We start from the raw sequence: 19,092 nt of genomic DNA on the forward strand, positions 1-19,092 counted from the left end.
TCAGCTCCGGGTTCTGTGTTTGTTCTTGTTGTGTTCGTAGGGAAATGAGGGTTGGTGATATTGCAGTGGAGGGATCACGTATCACAGCAGGAGACAAAAACTATGCAACACGGTGATATTGAGGTGGTGTCACTGGATGTTGATGGCCTGGACAGTGAGAGAGGGGGAGGTAAAGCTTTGACTAGGTTTGGAGGGGAAAAGATGCAGATTGTTTTCCTACGGGAGACACACCTGACACGAGAGGAGCACGAAAAGTTTGAAGAATTAGGATACAGAAATTCATTTGCCGCCTCCTTTGGCCAAAATCATAAGAGAGGTGTGGCAATGCTGATTGTTAGCACGATGAAGTTTGAATTGATCAAGGAGGTTGTTGATGGGGAGGGAGGGTATATCATGATTGGAGGGAAGTTGGAGGGCCAACTGGTGACACTGTTCAGCGTGTGCGCCCCTCCGGAAGGCGGGAAAGCTTTCTTTCAGAAAATATTTGACCTCATGGATTTGGAAACGGAAGGGACATTGATGTGCGGCGGGGACTTCAACGTGGTGTTGGACTACGGGCTGGACACAACAAGTCTAAAGAGAAATAAAAAACAAGTTAATGGATTTATGAGGGCGATGTTGCCAGAGATTAACATGTTGGATGTATGGAGAGAGCTCCACCCAGTTGAACGGGATTGTACTCACTGCTCGGCCCCCCACGCAATGTACTCTAGAGTTGATTGTTTTCTAATGAACAAGGGAGATATGTATAAAGTGAGGGAATGCAGGATTGGAGTGGCTGATGTGTCGGACCACAGTGCAGTTTGCCTAGAGGTCGACCTGAATAGCAGGAGGAGAAATACAGTGTGGAGACTTGGCGAGGGTGTGCTGAACGGCAAGGGATTAGTTGAAGAATTAAAAGGGGAAGTGGTTGGATATAGGGAGGAAAACGATGATGGGGAGGTGGATCCAGCAATCTTGTGGGATGCCCTTGGAGCTGTGGTGGGAGGGAGGCTGATTTCACACACAGCTTGTGCCAGAAGAAACAGACTGGAAACGTGCCGGGGACAGGTTGAGGAGCTGGGTGAATTGGAACGCCATCACGGGCAGACAAAGGACTCGAAAACACTTAGTCGGATGAAGGAGGTCAGGAAGGGGGTAGACGACATCCTGTTGGAAGAGGTGGAAAGGAAAGCTAGGTATACAAAACAAACTTACTATGAGGGAGGTTCTAAAGCCACAAAAAATACTGCGAGACAGATAAGGAAACAACAAACACTAAACCATATATATAAAATAAGAGATCCTAAGACCAATAAAAACCTATATGAACCAGAAGAATTAGAACAAATATTTGTGGATTACTATAGTACATTATATGCACAGCCAACCTCAGTGGGTGAAGAAGACTTAGGAAAGTTCTTAGATCAGTTAGATCTGCCAACAATAGGTACAAAGCAGAATGAAATGTTGACCTCCAAAATAACAGCAGAAGAGATTGAAAAGGCAATTAGTCGGGCAAAATCAGGGAAATCACCAGGAGCTGATGGACTGGGTGCCTCCTTTTATAAAACATTTAAAGGGGAATTAACCCCACTATTATGCAACTCATTTAACTATAGTCTCGAAAAAGGCAAACTCCCTCCCTCATGGAAAGAAGCTATTATCACTGTTATCCCAAAGGAAGGTAAAGATAAAGAGTATTGCTGTAATTACAGACCAATATCATTACTAAATATAGATTATAAACTCTACACCTCCATCATAGCCAAGAGATTAGAGACATTTATGCAGGACCTGATTGATGAGGATCAGACTGGCTTCATTAAAGAGAGGCAAACACAAGATAATATAAGAAGGACTCTACATGTCATTGAGAAGGTACAAAAGGAGGGAGATAGTGTAATTTTGGTAAGTATAGATGCGGAAAAGGCGTTTGACAGTGTGAATTGGGCATTTTTATATAAGGTCTTGGAAAAATTTGGATTTAATGAGGACTCTGTAAACTGCATTAAGTCAATATATCAGGAACCAATGGCGAGAATCAGAATAAATGGTAGTTTGACGAAGCGATTCATACTGGAAAGGGGAACGAGGCCGGGCTGTTGCCTCTCACCAAGTCTCTTTGCGCTGTTTGTCGAACCATTAGCTCAGATGATTAGGCAGGAGGGAGAAATTAAAGGGGTGACAATAGGACAGGAAGAGCACAAGATAGGGCTTTTTGCCGATGATATATTAATTTTCCTAAAACAACCCAATGAAAGTTTCCCAAAAACTATGGAACTATTAGAGAACTATGGACTCTACTCAGGATACAAAATTAACGTCACAAAAACACAAATTCTGTCAATAAACTACTCTCCATCCCAAGAGTTAAAGGACACATATAAGCTCAAGTGGAATGGCAAGTCAATAAAGTACCTAGGGGTAAATATCACAAAAGGACTGGACAAACTGTACGATGCGAACTACACAAAAATAAGTCAAGAAATTAGGAGGGACTTGGAGAGATGGTCAATGACCAACTTTGATTTCGGCTCAAGGATAGAGATAGTTAAGATGAATATCCTACCAAGGCTTCTGTATCTGTTTCAGTCACTACCAGTGATTATCCCACAAAAACAGTTTATTGAATGGGATAGGTGGATATCGAGATTTATATGGGGAGGAAAGAAACCTAGGATCAGATACAAAACTCTGCAGCTGCCAAAGGGCAAAGGAGGCCTGGCCTTACCCTGCCTTAGGGAATATTACTACGCCGCACAAATAAGACCTCTGATATACTGGTGTAATGACGAGTTTGTCGCAAGATGGAAAAGTATAGAATTAGGACAAATGGACATCGAAACACGACACCTAATAGCCCATAAGGGATTATTGCACAAGTTAGGTAACCAATTAGATACTATAACCAAGACTACAGTAGAAATATGGAACAAGGTTGTTGAAAGATATAAATGGGAAAAAGAGGTAAAGATTCTGAGTTGGTTTGCGTCTGACCCGAGGTTTGTACCTGGTGTGATTGATAAAGGGTTTAAACAATGGGGAAAAAAAGGCATCACAGCATTCTGCACCATGGTTGAGCGGGGGAAGCTGCAGAGCTTTGAAAAGCTAAGGGATAATTTTGGTTTAGATGAGCGTGATACATTTCGATACCGACAGATAAAGGACTATTATGAGAAGGAGATAAAAACTGACACCGACAATGAAGTTATTAATGTTTTTTTGAAAGCCTATGAAGGGAAAAAGTGTAAAGTAATCTCAACTTTATACAAAGGTTTGCTGTCTTACAGAAAGACCTCCTCTCTTTATATCAAAGAAAAATGGGAAAAAGAGTTGAAGGAACGAATTACAGAAGAGGAATGGTTTGTGATCTGTAAAACACAGTGCTCGTCCACTAGCTCCAGGAGCTGGAGAGAATTCAATTGGAAAAATACGGTCAGGTTTTTTATAACCCCGAACATTAGGAAGGAAACTACAGGTAACCATCAACCATGCTGGAGACTATGTGGAGACATGAATGTTGCCCATACGCATATTTTTTGGTCCTGCCAAGGGATAATAGGATATTGGGATAAAATATGGCGGGGTCTAAGAAAAATAGTAGGATACGAGATACCGAAGTCATGTAAGATACTCTATTTGGGAAATCTAACACAAGACATAATACAAAAAGAAGATGAGTATCTTGTTAAAGTTCTGCTATCTGCTAGTAAAAAAGCCATTACAAGGTTATGGTATAAAACGGAACCACCGACTGAGGAGCAGTGGGTGAGCACTGTGGAAGAAATATATGTAATGGAAAAAATTACACATAAACTACGACTTCAAGAGACACAATTTCAGGATAAATGGGAAAAATGGACGGATTATAGAACACAGGAGGACACCACCAATACCACTGGACAATAATGACACAGATACGTGATTTGCCGCCTTATGGAGTGTGTGAAACCTGACATTGTTACTGATGAAAAGAAACTCAATTAATAAGCCTTTAAAAAAAAAAAAAAAAAAAAAAAAAAAAGAGGACACCACCACCACCACCACTGGACATGAAGACCACTGATACGAATGTGATTGTTTGGAAAAGTATGTGAACCCTGACACTGTAATTGTTGTTTGAAAATTTCAATAAAAAAAATAAGTTTAAAAAAAAAAAGTGACTGATGACGAACCTTTTCCTGTCATTTTCCTGGCACCAGATTATGAAGACTGCTCTGGGATTTTAATGGAATATACACACCTCACAAGACTGGATGGTACCACAGGAAAAAACTTTACAAAATATTGGTGAAAGCAATCTACAAAACAAAATTGGACAAGAGACCTGGCACTCCATGGGGGAGATATCTGCAGCTGGCTACTGCAGCCAGACCTGAATGGAGGTCTACAAGCCTCCACTCTCAAAAAGACATGCAGACATTCACTAGAGTCCTCCATGAGGTCATAGCAGTGAACTCCTTTGTGTCCGCTATAAACCCTGCAGTAGAGGACAAGTGTCCCTACTGTGAACAAAGAGACTATTTCACTGTTTTTATGAGTTTCTTCGTCTTTTACCCTTGTTTTTATTTTTACAAACAGTTTTTTACCAACAGTGGAGAGGTTTTTACCAAGCAGCTCTTTATTCTGGGTTTGAATACATATGCCAACACAAGAACAAATGCCAGTTTTTAAACTTTGTTTTAGGGCAGGCCTAGATGGTGGTGTATTTTAGCTGAAGAAGGTGAAGGATGGTTTTATTGTTGAACCTGTCACTGTGTATATAAATATGAAGTCCAGACTCCTCATTTATTTTAAATAATACAAATCAGCAGGAGATCTGGACTCTTTCCAGCAGGTTTGGCGTTTTAATAAAGTGTTGTGTTCTGTGGAAAACCTCACACTGCAGTTTGGAGGTGGGCTCGTCAATTTATTATGTTAAATTTATTTATTCATTTATTTATTTACTCTAAAGACTAAGAGTGTTTGAATATATTTATATTTAGATGATTTTTTTGAAAAAAGAACGAAAAGTAAAGTTGATTCAAAAATCAAATATCTCTTTCTCTCTTTCTCTTTCTGTCTCTCTCTGGTAGAGAAGTATTTGCTCAGGCTCTAATCAGCTTCAAATGGAGGAGAACCAGATATATGCCTCAGCAGATGAGGGTAAATAATCTGTTCCTATGCTTTTATCATCTCCTTGACATGTCATGTTTTCTCTCTCTCCGTTTCATTTTTTCTGCTCTCCTTTCACAAACTGTCATTAGTTACCTTATGTTAACTTATCGGAACACTATCCCTTTAACTTTTGCTGTTCTGTTTTGTCTGGATTTGGTATTTTAGGACATTCTCAGCAAATGATTATGATTATTATTAAGTAGATTATGTCACAGTCAGCGTTTACTCTCGGCAGCTAAATTCTGGATTGTCCCCATCAACATATCAACCCCGCTCCCAGCAGCCTCAGCAAAAATACTGTAAAGAATTCCTTGTCCAAAACATCCTCTATACTCATATTTGGGATGCCATTTATGCTGTTGGAAATATTTGCATACATTTTGCCAACTCAGTTTGCAAGTAAGTGAATAGAATAACAACGACATTTTTAAGCTGCATTGTGCCTCCCAGCTACCAAAGCTGAAATAGCACTCCAACTATGTCAATGCAATGTCAAATTACACAGATGGGGACAGGAAGAACAACAGATTGTGCAGATGCACCCCAGATACACAAAGGACATCAGCAAGAACTGCAGGCATATTTCACACTATATCCCTAATTTAGATACTGTAGATAGACATAAGGTTTAGAATCCTTTTGTCGTAAAATTATGACACTGATTTAATAGTATGTTTACTTTAAAGATGCCCTGTTTTGCTAGTTTTCAGGGTCATATTTGTATTTTCAGAATCAACTACAATAGGTTTACATGCTTTGATCTATAAAAAAAACCCCACATATTTCTCATATTGCCCATTGCTGCAGCACTCATGCAGCTGTCTGAGCATGATAGGTCCTCTTTAAAGGATCAACCAGTGTCTGGCTCTATTAAACTACAAGTAGGTTTTTTTCTGCATATTAATGACAAATAATATTATCTTTCCTCTCTCCAGCCTCAGAGTTCTTGGTGATGGTTCAGAGGACGGATGCAGCAACACGTTGCAGCCTTAAGGGGTCATATTGGCTGCACGTGGGGCAAGAGGCGCTGCTGCTGAGGGAAACACAGAGGAAGAACATTGTTATAGAATGGCCGTATGAACTGCTGAGACGATATGGAAATCATAAGGTGAGGTTTTCAATATCATAAACAATTACAATGTCCTCTTTAACTGCTCATACAGTGCAAGTAAAAACAGAATTATGCATTTTTTACAATTGTAGGAATGAGCCTATAAATGGGGTATTACATTTGATTGCTTTTCATTCCTAGAAGTGTGGCCTTTGTGTTTTCTTACCAGCTGGCCTTAACCATTGAAGCAGGTAGACGCTGTGACTCTGGCCCGGGAACATTCACCTTTGAGACACAGCAGGCTGAAAAAATATTCTCCTTGATTCAGAGTACCATCAAACGAAAGACTTCAACTGTTTCTTCAGGCAACCAAAATCAACAGGATAAGAAAGTTTTGGTAACCAACTTACAGGCTCATTCCCCTCTCCCCAAAACCCCAGATGTGACTAGTTTGGCTGCCATTCCGGAGAACAAACTGATGTATCAGCAAGGTAAATCTGCTGCTTTAGAATTGAGTGCACATGCTCAGGAAAATTTGGTTGGTTCATCAGAGGGTATATCAGTGCAGCCAGCCCCTATCACCCTCATGCCTCTTCCACTGGTTCCCACACATGACAGCCACTCTGGAGGTCATCTTGGTGGCCAATCAGAAGCTGTATATGCTGACCCAGCTGACTGCATCCAATCTTGGCCAAAAGCGCAACCGACCATGGCTCTGTATGTTGACCCTGCCAGTATTCTCCCACTCAAACCCCCCAGCTCGGGGGAATCCGTCATTCCCCCTCCTAACTTCTCTGTTACACATCCCTGCTTTACCACCGATCGCCCAAATTCAGACTACTCGGAGGTATATGACAAAATATCTCCAGTCCAGAATAAACAAACTGTCACTCAGAGCAAAGGGAAAATGAATTGTTTTGCTGATGATGAACCCATTTATAGTGAGCCTGTGAGCAAAGAGGAGGAAGTGTCTCATAAAAATGAAAGCAAACCAGACCCATTTGCTCATCTTTATGCTCAAGTCTGCAAAACAACATCATCATTTGGTCTTTCTCCATCCTCTAACACCACCCCTTCCTGCTCTGCTTCCTCCTCCTCTCTTACTACCACTATGAGTATAACTAAAGCCATGGACCAGTCTCTTGATGATGTAATTTATGAAAACCTGGGCATAATCTAATTTAGTTGTCAAGTGTAGCTTAATACTCAAATGCCTAAACCAAATCTATGGAGTGTCTGACATGTATTTTTATACAATGACTGCTAAAGACTTTGGGAGTTTATTGAAAAACGCTATCACTTGTTGGCACTTCTCCTGCATGGATGTGCTTTTTGTTGAGTCTTTCTCTGTACAAACTGTTGTTCATTATTCCTGAAGAAATAGAGCTCTAGGACTGACTATTTTGTTCAGTTGTGAACAAAATTTAACTTGTAGCAAATGTATTATAGTTAGCTCACTAAACTTACCTTACCTAGAGAGGGCCAAATGTCTAAGCACTGCACTCCTATAACATTCCTGGACATATGTTTGACAGTTAACATTGATGCAGCAGAACCATATTTATATCTTGCCTTTGTCAAGACATGGTGACTACATTACCCACAATACAGCTTAACACTTATCAGAAACCACTTTTATATAGTGGCTTTTCTTTGGTTTAAGGTGTGAACTATCTTGGGTTCTGTATGTTGATTAAAATAACATTTAGGTAACAGTCAAGCTGTGAATAAATGCTGGGGAGATTGTAAAGTGGGGAGGGGTCAACATGAGGGTTGCACATGGTGACATCTGTTGGTCATAAATATTGATAACATCTACTGGGGTCATTAACATTGGGAATTGTGTTTGTTCTTTGTTCTCTGTAACTTTAATGTTTCTTGTGTTTGTAAGGTACTTTGATGTTACTTTATACACTCAACAAAAATATAAACGCACTTTTGTTTTTGCTCCCATTTTTCATGAGATGGACTTAAAGATCTAAAATTCATTCCAGATACACAATATTACCATTTCTCTCAAACATTGTTCACAAATCTGTCTAAATGTCTGATAGTGAGCACTTCTGCTTTGCTGAGATAATCCATCCCACCTCACAGGTGTGCCACATCCAGATGCTGATCTGACATCATGATGAGTGCACAGGTGTGCCTTAGACTGTCCACAATAAAAGGCCACCCTGAAATGTGCAGTTTTGTCTCATAGCAAAATGCCACAGATGCCACAAGCATTGAGGGAGCGTGCAATTGATATGCTGACAGCAGGAATGTCAACCAGATCTGTTGCTCGTGCATTGAATGTTCATTTCTCCACCATAAGCAGTCTCCAAAGGCGTTTCAGAGAATATGGCAGTACATCCAACCGGCCTCACAACCGCAGACCACGTGTAACCACACCAGCCCAGGACCTCCACATCCAGCAGGTTCACCTCTAAGATCGTCTGAGACCAGCCACTGAGACAGCTGCTGAAACAATTGGTTTGCATAACCAAACAATTTCTGCACAAACTGTCAGAAACCGTCTCAGGGAAGCTCAACTGTATGCTCGTCGTCCTCATCGGGGTCTTGACCTGACTCCAGCTCATCGCCGTAACAGACTTGAGTGGGCAAATGCTCACATTCGATGACGTCTGGCACGTTGGAGAGGTGTTCTCTTCACGGATGAATCTCGGTTTACATTGTTCAGGGCAGATGGCAGACAGCGGGTGTGGCGTTGTGTGGGTGAGCGCTTTGCTGATGTCAATGTTGTGGATCGAGTGGCCCATGGTGGTGGTGGGGTTATGGTATGGGCAGGCATCTGTTATGGACGAAGAACACAGGTGCATTTTATTGATGGCATTTTGAATGCACAGAGATACCGTGATGAGATACTAAGGCCCATTGTTGTGCCATACATCCATGAACATCACCTCATGTTTCAGCAAGATAATGCACGGCCCCATGTTGCAAGGATCTGTACACAATTTTTGGAAGCTGAAAATATCCCAGTTCCTGCATGGCCAGCATACTCACCGGACATGTCACCCATTGAGCATGTTTGGGATGCTCTTGACCGGCGTATACGACAGCGTGTACCAGTTCCCACTAATATCCAGCAACTTCGCACAGCCATTGAAGAGGAGTGGACCAATATTCCACAGGCCACAATTGACAATCTGATAAACTCTATGCGAAGGAGATGTGTTGCACTGCATGAGGCAAATGGTGGTCACACCAGATACTGACTGGTTCTGAGTCCCCAGACCCCCAATAAAGCAAAAAAATGTACTGTACATTTCAGGGTGGCCTTTTATTGTGGACAGTCTAAGGCACACCTGTGCACTAATCATGATGTCAGATCAGCATCTGGATGTGGCACACCTGTGAGGTGGGATGGATTTTCTCAGCAAAGCAGAAGTGCTCACTATCACACATTTGGACAGATTTGTGAACAATGTTTGAGAGAAATGGTAATATTGTGTATCTGGTATCAATTTTAGATCTTTAAGTCCATCTCATGAAAAATGGGAGCAAAAATAAAAGTGTTGTGTTTATATTTTTGTTGAGTGTATATGGTGAAGCTATCAGGAGGAAAGGCAGAGAACATGTTAGACCCTTGTTGGTGAGAGTGTCTCTCCTCCATGCATGTATCCTGGTAAAGATATCCAGTGCCAGTCTTGATCTCCATAGGCCCCTAAGCAAAATTCTGCTTAGGGTCCCTCCTACCTGACCTGTGAGCCATGAAGACCATCTGCTTTTGCCACACAGCTAACACCTGACACCTCAGTGTTCCCACTACAAACCTGCATCCCCCAGATTTAATTAAATTTTATTTACAGTGCAAAATCATAACAGTTATCTCAAGACACTTTACAGAACAGGTATAGACCACACTCTATGACTATAGGCCCAACAATTTCCCCATGAGTACACTGTGGCAACAAAAACCTTCCCTTTAACAGGCAGGAACATTTACCAGACCCAGCTCCATGGAGGACGGACATCTGTCTGCACCGGTTGGGGAGGAAGAAAAGAAGAGAGAAAGAGAGAAGAGACAGACAGATGGACAGAGAGAGAAAAAGACAGACACAAAGATATAGAGACAGTCCCAAAGATGCAAGCAACCACTAAAGTAACAGTAACTGTAATATCGATAGTAATGTGAGTATGACATATATGCCCTGACATTTAATATAGTAGAATAGTAGAAACAAGTACAGCTAAGGTGATATGGCAATGATAATACTTATGGTAGTAAATATGATTAATTATGAGTAGTGGTAGAGATCCACTGAAAGCAAGCATCTGTTAAATGTTTTGTATTATTTGCTGACATTGAATTTGGAGAAAAGAAAACACAAGTTTACCTGACTGCTCTTCACGATGTTTGTTGTTTTTTCGTTTTTCATTTTCATTTGTTGTCTGCTTCATCCTCTCATTATATTATACTGTCACGTTCATTTATTTATTTTTTTCCAAATTTTACAAAAGTACACAAGAAAAAGGATAACAGTTGTACAGTGCGTCTGCTTTAAAGTGAAAAAACATAGACAAAAAAAACAAAAACAACATGAATCCCGCCATCCCTCCCAACAACCCATGTCAGAGACGGTCACAATAACCAACCAAGCAACGGAACAACATATAACATAAGTATATAGGAAAAGAAAAAAAAAACTAACACAAGTAACAAAAATAAATGTAGTAATTCAAGAGAGAGGGGGAAAAAAAGAAAAGCCGGGGGGGCTCTCCTTCCAGGCAATAGGAAGTGTCCTCAACATGGTCAGGAGTAACAGTAAGACTATTACTAATAAGAGCCAGCAGTGGGCAGATTTTAAGATGTAAGGATTTCTAAAAGAGCAGTCAGAGGATTGGGTTCCAAATTTGTGTTAAGAGCTCGTTTGAGGGTTTGAAATATATCAGACTAAAATTCAGTAAGCTTCAGGCACGTCAAGAACATGTGTGCGTGGTCGTCACTGTGACTAGGGTATATCTTAGCCAATTTAGCGTTGGTGAAGTGGGCTCTATGAAGCACCTTCCACTGTAATAGGCCGTGCCTGGCACAAATCGAAGATGATTGGACCAGTTTTGGAATGTCCCTCCACTGGTCATCAGTAATATCTACCCCCCAATCCTTTTCCCATGCATTTTTAGGTGAGGCAGGGGAAACTGGGCTGAGAAGAGCAATCTTATTATAAATTACAGATATCAGTCGTTTGTGTTGTACGTTGAGAGCCAGGAATTGGTCCATCTCAGCTTCAGAAAATGTTCAGAAAATGTGGGAATTGCTTTTAGATAAAGTGTCTCATTTGAAGGTATCAAAAGAAGTGGCTATTAGGCAGGATGTATTTGTCCGACATAAATGCAAAAGACGCAAAAACACCTTTGTCATACAGGTCATTAAACATTTTGAGGCCTTTATCTGACCATATGCGGAATGCGGAGTCTTTGCAGGAACAGAGAAACGCATAGTCATTTAAAACTGGTGCAAGGATCGAAGCCCTTTGCAAGCCGTACTGCTTCCTGAACTGGATACAAATTTTAATGGTATTGACGACAACCGGATATGGTCAGACCTCTTGAGTGGTTATGGGGAGCTGTGAGCAAATCGTAGAATTCAAAGAGCAGGATATGTTATCTCAGTATGAGCCCATGGCGGGCAGGCGTCTGCAACTTCACCGTGTAGCCAATATAAAAGTTTATTAATGTTGCAAGCCCAGAAGTAGTGGCGGAAATTAGGGAAGTTTGTTTATTCTGCCAAATAAAAGCGTTAAGGTGTTGGTCTAGATTAGTAAAAAAACAATATGTTAAGACAAATTGGGAGGTTTGAAAAAGATACAGAAACGTTAGTTGGAGCGGATAAGCTCAATATGTTACACCAATCGTTCACTTTGTGATAAAAGCATGAGTTTGGTAGATGTATTGGTGAATATGTTTCAAACAAATCTGGATATCGGGCCACCTCAAAAGCGCCCCCTAGTGGCCATGGCAGCCATTTGTTATGAGAAATGAATGCTGAATAAAAACTGCCCTTTTTTAATAACACCAACTGGTGATATATTGTATATTGTTGGAAAGTCTGATTAGTCACCTTTACAATGAGGCACAGCTTGTAATTATCATATATTGATGAATTGAGCAACGTGTGGGTAGCGCCCCCCAAATATGTGCATGCTAATAATAAATCACAAGAATTGTTTTTTTTGTGATATTATTATTAAGGTTACACATACACAGGCCCGAAAAACACACACATGCACAAACCGGCGAGCAGTTGGTGCCTTGCTCAACAGCACCCCAGCAGTGCCCAGGAGATGAACTGGCACCTCTCCAGCCACCAGTCCACGCTCCATTCATGATCCACACAGGGACTCTAACCGGCCACCCTACGTTCCCAGCCTGGTCACTTATGGACTGAGCTTTACCATGGGATTTCTAAATTCTCAACTGTGATGCATAGGTTTTCACTGTGTGTGCTGAATTTGGTAGTGTAACCTGTGTAGGAGAAGATCTGTTGAGAGCATAATACTGTACGACTGTATAATGAATGGACGGAGCTACGGTGACGTGATTCATAGATTTGCGAACCTCCGAAAAGAAACGGCCCCGGACGCTGCTATCCTTAAGTTTTGCAACCGTGGACAAGAAAGGGAGTAGCTTGGGGGGACGAGGGGTGCATCAATTGGATCCTGAGTTGGACCCCACGAGGGGTCCATGTGCCTGCCCACTTCTGTCAGCAACCTGACTGCGTATGAGCCGCTGCTGCTGCTAACAACATTAGCCTAGATAATTGCAGGTAAGCTGTACAGCTAACTTAACCTTCATTACTGTAGTAATACTACGATTGGTAAACATGAAAAATAACCTCTAACCTTGGGTTGTTATTGTAGCTGAAGTTACTGTGTAAGCTGTAACTGTTGTTACTTGATGGTAGATAACGGGAATAATGGCACGATAACGGCATTATATTACATTATGATATTACCTACGGCTTGATAATGATGTGCTGTTTGCTCAAGACTCAGGATATCAGCAGATGGAAATGAGCTAATTTAACTAGTTTACACCACAGAATACTGTCTGAATTACAGCCAGCATTATGTCAGTGTGTTAAGAATAATTGTTGTACACTATTTTTTACAAGAACTTTCAACTGCATTATTAATATTGTTAATGACATTAAAAATATTAAACTATTAACTATTTAACTTGATTTTAATCTTTACTGTTTCAGGAATGAAAACAGCGTGTGACAGTCACCATGTCACGTAAACCCGCTCAATGGGCCTCATTTATCAAACTTGCGTGGAAACGGGTGCAGATCTGAGCGCATAATTGGTCGTAGGAAAGGACCCACGTGTGATTTATGAAACATTCGTATCCGACCAATCTCAGCGTACAAATGAGCGGTCCTTGATAAATGCGGCAGTTGAATTCGATCGTCATTAACATGTTACGCCCCTAAATATTCCTGGTTCGGAGGCCTCGCCCACTGAGGTCAAACATGGAGAGGAAGAACGCTGGTTAGAAAAGAAACTTTTCCGACACACAGATCGGCATCCTGACATCCGAGATGGAGCAAAATAAAGATGTGCTTTTTGTCAGTCTTAAGAGTGGAATAAAAGGGGCCCATAAAAACACCGTATGGAAAAAAATAATGGAGGGAGTCAAACCGAAGCAGCGCTCCACTGTGACCCGAGTGCGCCTGTGCGCACTGTTAGACAGGTGTGCCGTATTCAGCACCCCCTCGCATTATAGCTGATATTCAATTAATTCATTTTATAATTATGGCTGCAGTTTATTTCCACAGAACATACAAAAAGGTGTTTTGTGTTCGCTATTATCCAAGTTTGTATAGTTTTAATAACTAAAGCTTTTCCTCCACAGCCTACAATATGATCCATTTCTCACCATTACAGTGTGTAACGGGTTTGGTTAGGACCCAATAGCAGCACAAATACAGGCAGGAATCGTTGGTAACAAACTTTATTGGCTTTGGTGCAGGGAATAATCAGAGTCACTGCGCTGCAGGTAGCCACAGAGGAGACTGGAGTTACACTCACTCTGAAGAGCTGAACCAGGTAACCACCAGTTAGCCACAGGAGTCGACAGGCAGAATCCAGAAGGGGACAGGCGAGGATCGTGGTCAGGGACGGAAGGCTGAGGTGATTTCCAGGAGATCGGTCAGGCAGGATAGTCGCAGGCAGGCAGGGTCGAAAACTCTTGAAAAAAGCATCAAGAACAAGGCGGGTTGATCGGGGTGACGCTGATGAAAGTCCCTGACGAGGTGGTGATCCAATATGTGTCTGGCAGGAACCCAGGATCTCTCCTCGGGGCCGTATCCCTCCCAATCCACCAGGTATTGGAGGCCCCTCCCACGTCGGCGGGACTGCAGGAGACGAGGGACCGTGTAGGTGAGGCCTCCGTCAATGAAACGAGGAGGTGGAGGAGGTGGGATGGCGGGGACCAGGGCACTCTCTCGGACCGGTTTGATTCTGGAGACGTGGAATGTGGGATGAACACGCATAGATCTGGGGAGTTTGAGTCTCACCGCTGCGGGATTGATGATCTTGATCACCTCGAAGGGACCAATGAAGCGAGGAGCCAGCTTCTTTGACTCCACCCTCAGGGGAAGGTCACGGGTGGAGAGCCAAACCATTTGACCAAGCTGATATTCTGGAGCCTGGGAGCGGTGGCGGTTAGAGGCAGAGGCATAGCGTCCAGCGGCTTTGAGGAGGGCAGCTCAAGCTCGGATCCAGGTCCTGCGGCAGCGGTGGATGAAGGCCTGGACGGATGGACAAGAAGTCTCTCTCTCCAGGGTCGGGAACAGAGGTGGCTGGTAGCCATAGACGCACTGGAAGGGAGAGAGGCCTGTGGCGGAACTGGTCAGGGTGTTGTGCGAGTATTCCACCCACAGGAGCTGTTCGGACCAAGATGAGGGGGATTGGGATGACATGCAGCGTCTCCATCTCCTGATTTTTGCGTTCCGTCTGACCGTTAGACTGGGGATGGTATCCTGATGAGAGACTCACGGTGACCCCCAGGAGTGAGCAGAATTCTCTCCAGAAAACAGAGGCAAACTGGGGGCCCCGATCAGAAACCACGTCTACTGGGATGCCATGGAGGCGGACAACATGTTTAAGCAACAGTCTTGCAGTCCCTTTAGCTGAAGGGAGTTTGGGAAGGGGCACAAAGTGGGCCATCTTGCTGAACCAGTCCACCACCGTCAAAATGGTGGTGTTGCCGTTGGACGGTGGTAGACCGGTGACGAAGTCCACGGAGATGTGTGACCATGGACGATGAGGTATCGGTAGTGGTTGCAGAAGACCAGCAGGAGCTTGGAGTGTGGGTTTATGTTGGTTGCAGGTGGGGCAGGCGTTGACGAAGCTCTGTGTATCTTAAGCCAGAGTGGACCACCAGAACACAACCTCCTTCGTCCGCTGGATCCCAGGGTGACAGGTGAGGTTGGAACTGTGAGCCCACTGGAGGACCTCGGACCGGAGGTCAGGTGGAACATACAGACGTTCTGGTGAACAGGAACTGGGTCCAGGCTGGTCCTGGATGGCAGCTCTGACCCTCTCCTCCACCTCCCAGGTAAGTGTGGGGATGAGGCGTGAAGCTGGAAGAATGGTTTCAGGCTCTCGAGCCTCCTTCTCCTCCTCCTGAAACTGCCGAGACAAGGCATCAGGTTTGACGTTGCGGGACCCCGGCCGATATGAGAGGGAGAAGTTGAATCTGGTGAGGAAGAGAGACCACCGGGCCTGGCGGGAGTTCAGTCTCTTGGCTGACTGGATGTACTCCAGGTTCTTGTGGTCCGTCCACACCAGGAACGGCAGTTTGGTCCCCTCAAACCAGTGACGCCACTCCTCCAGAGCCAACTTCACTGCTAGTAGCTCCCTGTTACCAATATCATAGTTTCTTTCGGCCGGGGTCAACCGCCTGGAGAAGAAGGCACAGGGGTGAAGCTTGTGGTCGATGGCGGCCCTCTGAGACAGGACAGCCCCTACTCCCACGTCGGAGGAGTCCACCTCAACCACGAATTGTCGTTCGGTGTCAGGCATTACGAGGATGGGGGCTGTTGTAAAACGTGTCTTCAGGGACCGGAAAGCCTCATTGGCGGCCGAAGACCACTGGAAGGGCACCTTGGAGGTGAGGGCTGTGAGAGGGGCTGCCACCGTGCTGTACCCTCTGATGAACCTCCGGTAAAAGTTGGCAAAGCCCAGAAATCGTTGAAGCTGCTTACGGGAGTCTGGAGTGGGCCAGGGGGTGACAGCAGAGACCTTGGCAGAGTCCATCTGGATGGTCCCCTTCCCTATGACGTACCCCAGGAAGGAGACGGACATAGCATGGAATTCACACTTCTCAGCCTTTACAAAGAGAGAATTCTCCAGGAGGCGTTGGAGAACCCTCTGGACATGGGCCTGGAAGACAGCAGGAGCATTTGTGAGGCCAAAAGGCCTCACCAGGTACTCGTAGTGGCCGGTAGGGGTGTTGAATGCCGTCTTCCATTCGTCTCCCTCTCGGAACCGGACCAGGTGGTAGGCATTGCGTAGGTCAAGCTTTGTGAAGATTGTGGCTCCCTCCAGGAGCTCGAACGCTGAGGCGATGAGGGGTAGGGGATAACGGTTCTTCACCGTAATGTCATTTAGTCCTCGATAATCAATACAGGGGCGGAGCATCTTGTCCTTCTTAGCCACAAAGAAGAAACCCACCCCTGCTGGAGATGATGAGGGTCGGATGATGCCTGCGGCCAAGGAGTCATTGATGTAGGTGTCCATGGCTACTCTCTTAGAGGCGGATATAGAGTACAGGCGACCCCTGGGTGGAACAGAACCAGGCTGGAGGCCGATGCCGCAGTCGTAGGGTCTATGCGGGGGAAGAGAGGTTGCCTTTGCTTTACTGAAGACCTCTCGGAAGTCTAGGTATTCAGCGGGGACCCCCAACATATCTGGAGCAGGGCTGGAGCAGGTAGATGACTGAGGAACGGTGGCTTGTTTAAGGCAGACTTGATGACACGTAGAGCTCCAACCTAGGATCGCCCCCGTGGTCCAGTCAATGTGTGGATTATGACACCGGAGCCAAGGAAATCCCAGGAGGAGTGGATGACGAGGAGAGGGCAGGATATGGAACTGGATAGTCTCATGGTGGTTGCCAGACAGGAGCATGTGGATGGGCACTGTCTGGTGGGTGACAGTTCCCAGGAGGTGACCGTCCAGGGCATTGGCGGGAGCAGGAACTGGCAGGCGAATTCGACCAACGCCTAGCTGAAGTGCTAGGTTGTTGTCGATGATGTTAGCGTCTGAACCAGAGTCTATGAGTGTGGCAAGAGTCTGAGAGCCTTGGGGTAGCAGTAGTTGAACCTGGCACAGGGGACGTGAAGCGAAGGAGGGTGTAGAGGTGTGACTCACCAGGACCTCCTTCCTCACTGGTGAGCCTGACCTTTTACTGGACAGCTGGAACGAGGAGTCAGAAGCCCCTCCCCTCGTCCCTGACGTCTCTCTCGGTGTCTGGCTTGAATCCGTCTGTCCCCGGCGTAGCGTTCTGGGACTCCCACTCGAGGCTCAAGGACGGGACCAGGATATACCGGAGCTGGTGGAGGAATGAACTGGGCGAGTGTAACGGTGATTTGTTGAACCAGGGCAGATAGCGTGGCTAGTGCTTGCTCTTGGTTAGCTGCTGCTAACTGAATGTTAGCCGTGGTGGAGGCTAACATCACCTCTTCGTGCTGGAGCTGGGTCTCCACCCGGTCTAGGCGAGCCAGTGGATCTGGGTTGTGCGCTGGGTCCACACTCATGGCCAGATTGTACTGTAACGGGTTTGGTTAGGACCCAATAGCAGCACAAATACAGGCAGGAATCGTTGGTAACAAACTTTATTGGCTTTGGTGCAGGGAATAATCAAAGTCACGGCGCTGCAGGTAGCCACAGAGGAGACTGGAGTTACACTCACTCTGAAGAGCTGAACCAGGTAACCACCAGTTAGCCACAGGAGTCGACAGGCAGAATCCAGAAGGGGACAGGCGAGGACTGGGTCAGGGACGGAAGGCTGAGGTGATTTCCAGGAGATCGGTCAGGCAGGATAGTCGCAGGCAGGCAGGCAGGCAGGGTCGAAACTGGGAGATCAGGCAGAGTAACGCTGGAGAGTCTGGTGCAAGCATCGAGAACAATCTGGCAATGAGTGAGTGTGGAGTTGGGGTTTAAATGCAGCCAGAGCAGAGAGCACAGGTGAGTGGAGTTGGCTTGATGAGAGGGGTACGTCTGATTGGCAGATTGAAGCAGGTGCAGAGTGTGAGGCAGAGATGAGCTGTGACACATTGTTTTCTGTCCATCCAGCCAGTGTGTGGGTTATAGCAGCATGTTTTTACTATATGTATATTTACATAGATACACTTGAACCTAAATTTTGCACTGAATTAATTATTTATAACATTCTTCTGTACACATTTAAGTATAATCTTTACAGGGTTTACATGGATAGTATAATTGTTGAAATTAATTCAGATTTTAATGTGCATTAAAAATTCTTATGAAGGTCTTGCCAAAAGATTGTTGATTTTTTCTATGGTGCAGATCTGGTATGAATTTTAACACATTGATAAAAGTTTTTGCCACAACTTGTAATCAGTTACACTGCTCTTTATACAGTATGTTCGCTGTTATCAACATTATAGAAATGTGTCTTGTGAGTATTCTGTAGTTAATGTTAATACACTTAGTACTGTAAAATCACCGCAGGAAAACAGAAAACTATCAAAACTATCATTTATTACATTTTTCATTTACAATAACTGTGGATATGAATGAAGGTATTGTGCACATTAAGGACAGAGAATAATAAATAAATTGCAAAAACTGTAGTGGGTGATTTAAAGAGCTCACAACAGTGACAGAGCCTGGTGAGCATCAGTGATTTGGTGATGATACTCC

The 19,092-nt window shown here is 44.2% G+C and overlaps 1 protein-coding gene across 2 annotated transcripts in view; it reads left to right on the top strand.

Annotated features, from left to right (window-relative positions):
- The window catches only part of LOC310954274 (docking protein 2-like), a 31,126-nt gene extending 20,864 nt beyond the window's left edge, over positions 1-10,262 (top strand). Inside the window, exons 5-8 of one of the 2 annotated variants that reach the window (XM_083923673.1) lie at positions 5,058-5,127; positions 6,075-6,247; positions 6,420-7,104; positions 7,178-10,262. In XM_083923673.1, the coding sequence (XP_083779799.1) occupies positions 5,058-5,127; positions 6,075-6,247; positions 6,420-7,104; positions 7,178-7,305 (1,056 nt within the window). In that variant the 3' untranslated portion in view covers positions 7,306-10,262. Of the gene's footprint in view, positions 1-5,057; positions 5,128-6,074; positions 6,248-6,419 lie in introns of both variants that reach the window. The other variant, XM_083923672.1, reaches the window with a different exon arrangement.
- The last annotated feature ends 8,830 nt before the right edge of the window (positions 10,263-19,092 follow it).

The sequence above is a fragment of the Echiichthys vipera genome (assembly GCF_963691815.1).
Source record: "Echiichthys vipera genome assembly, chromosome: 2".
Lineage (NCBI taxonomy): Eukaryota > Metazoa > Chordata > Actinopteri > Perciformes > Trachinidae > Echiichthys > Echiichthys vipera.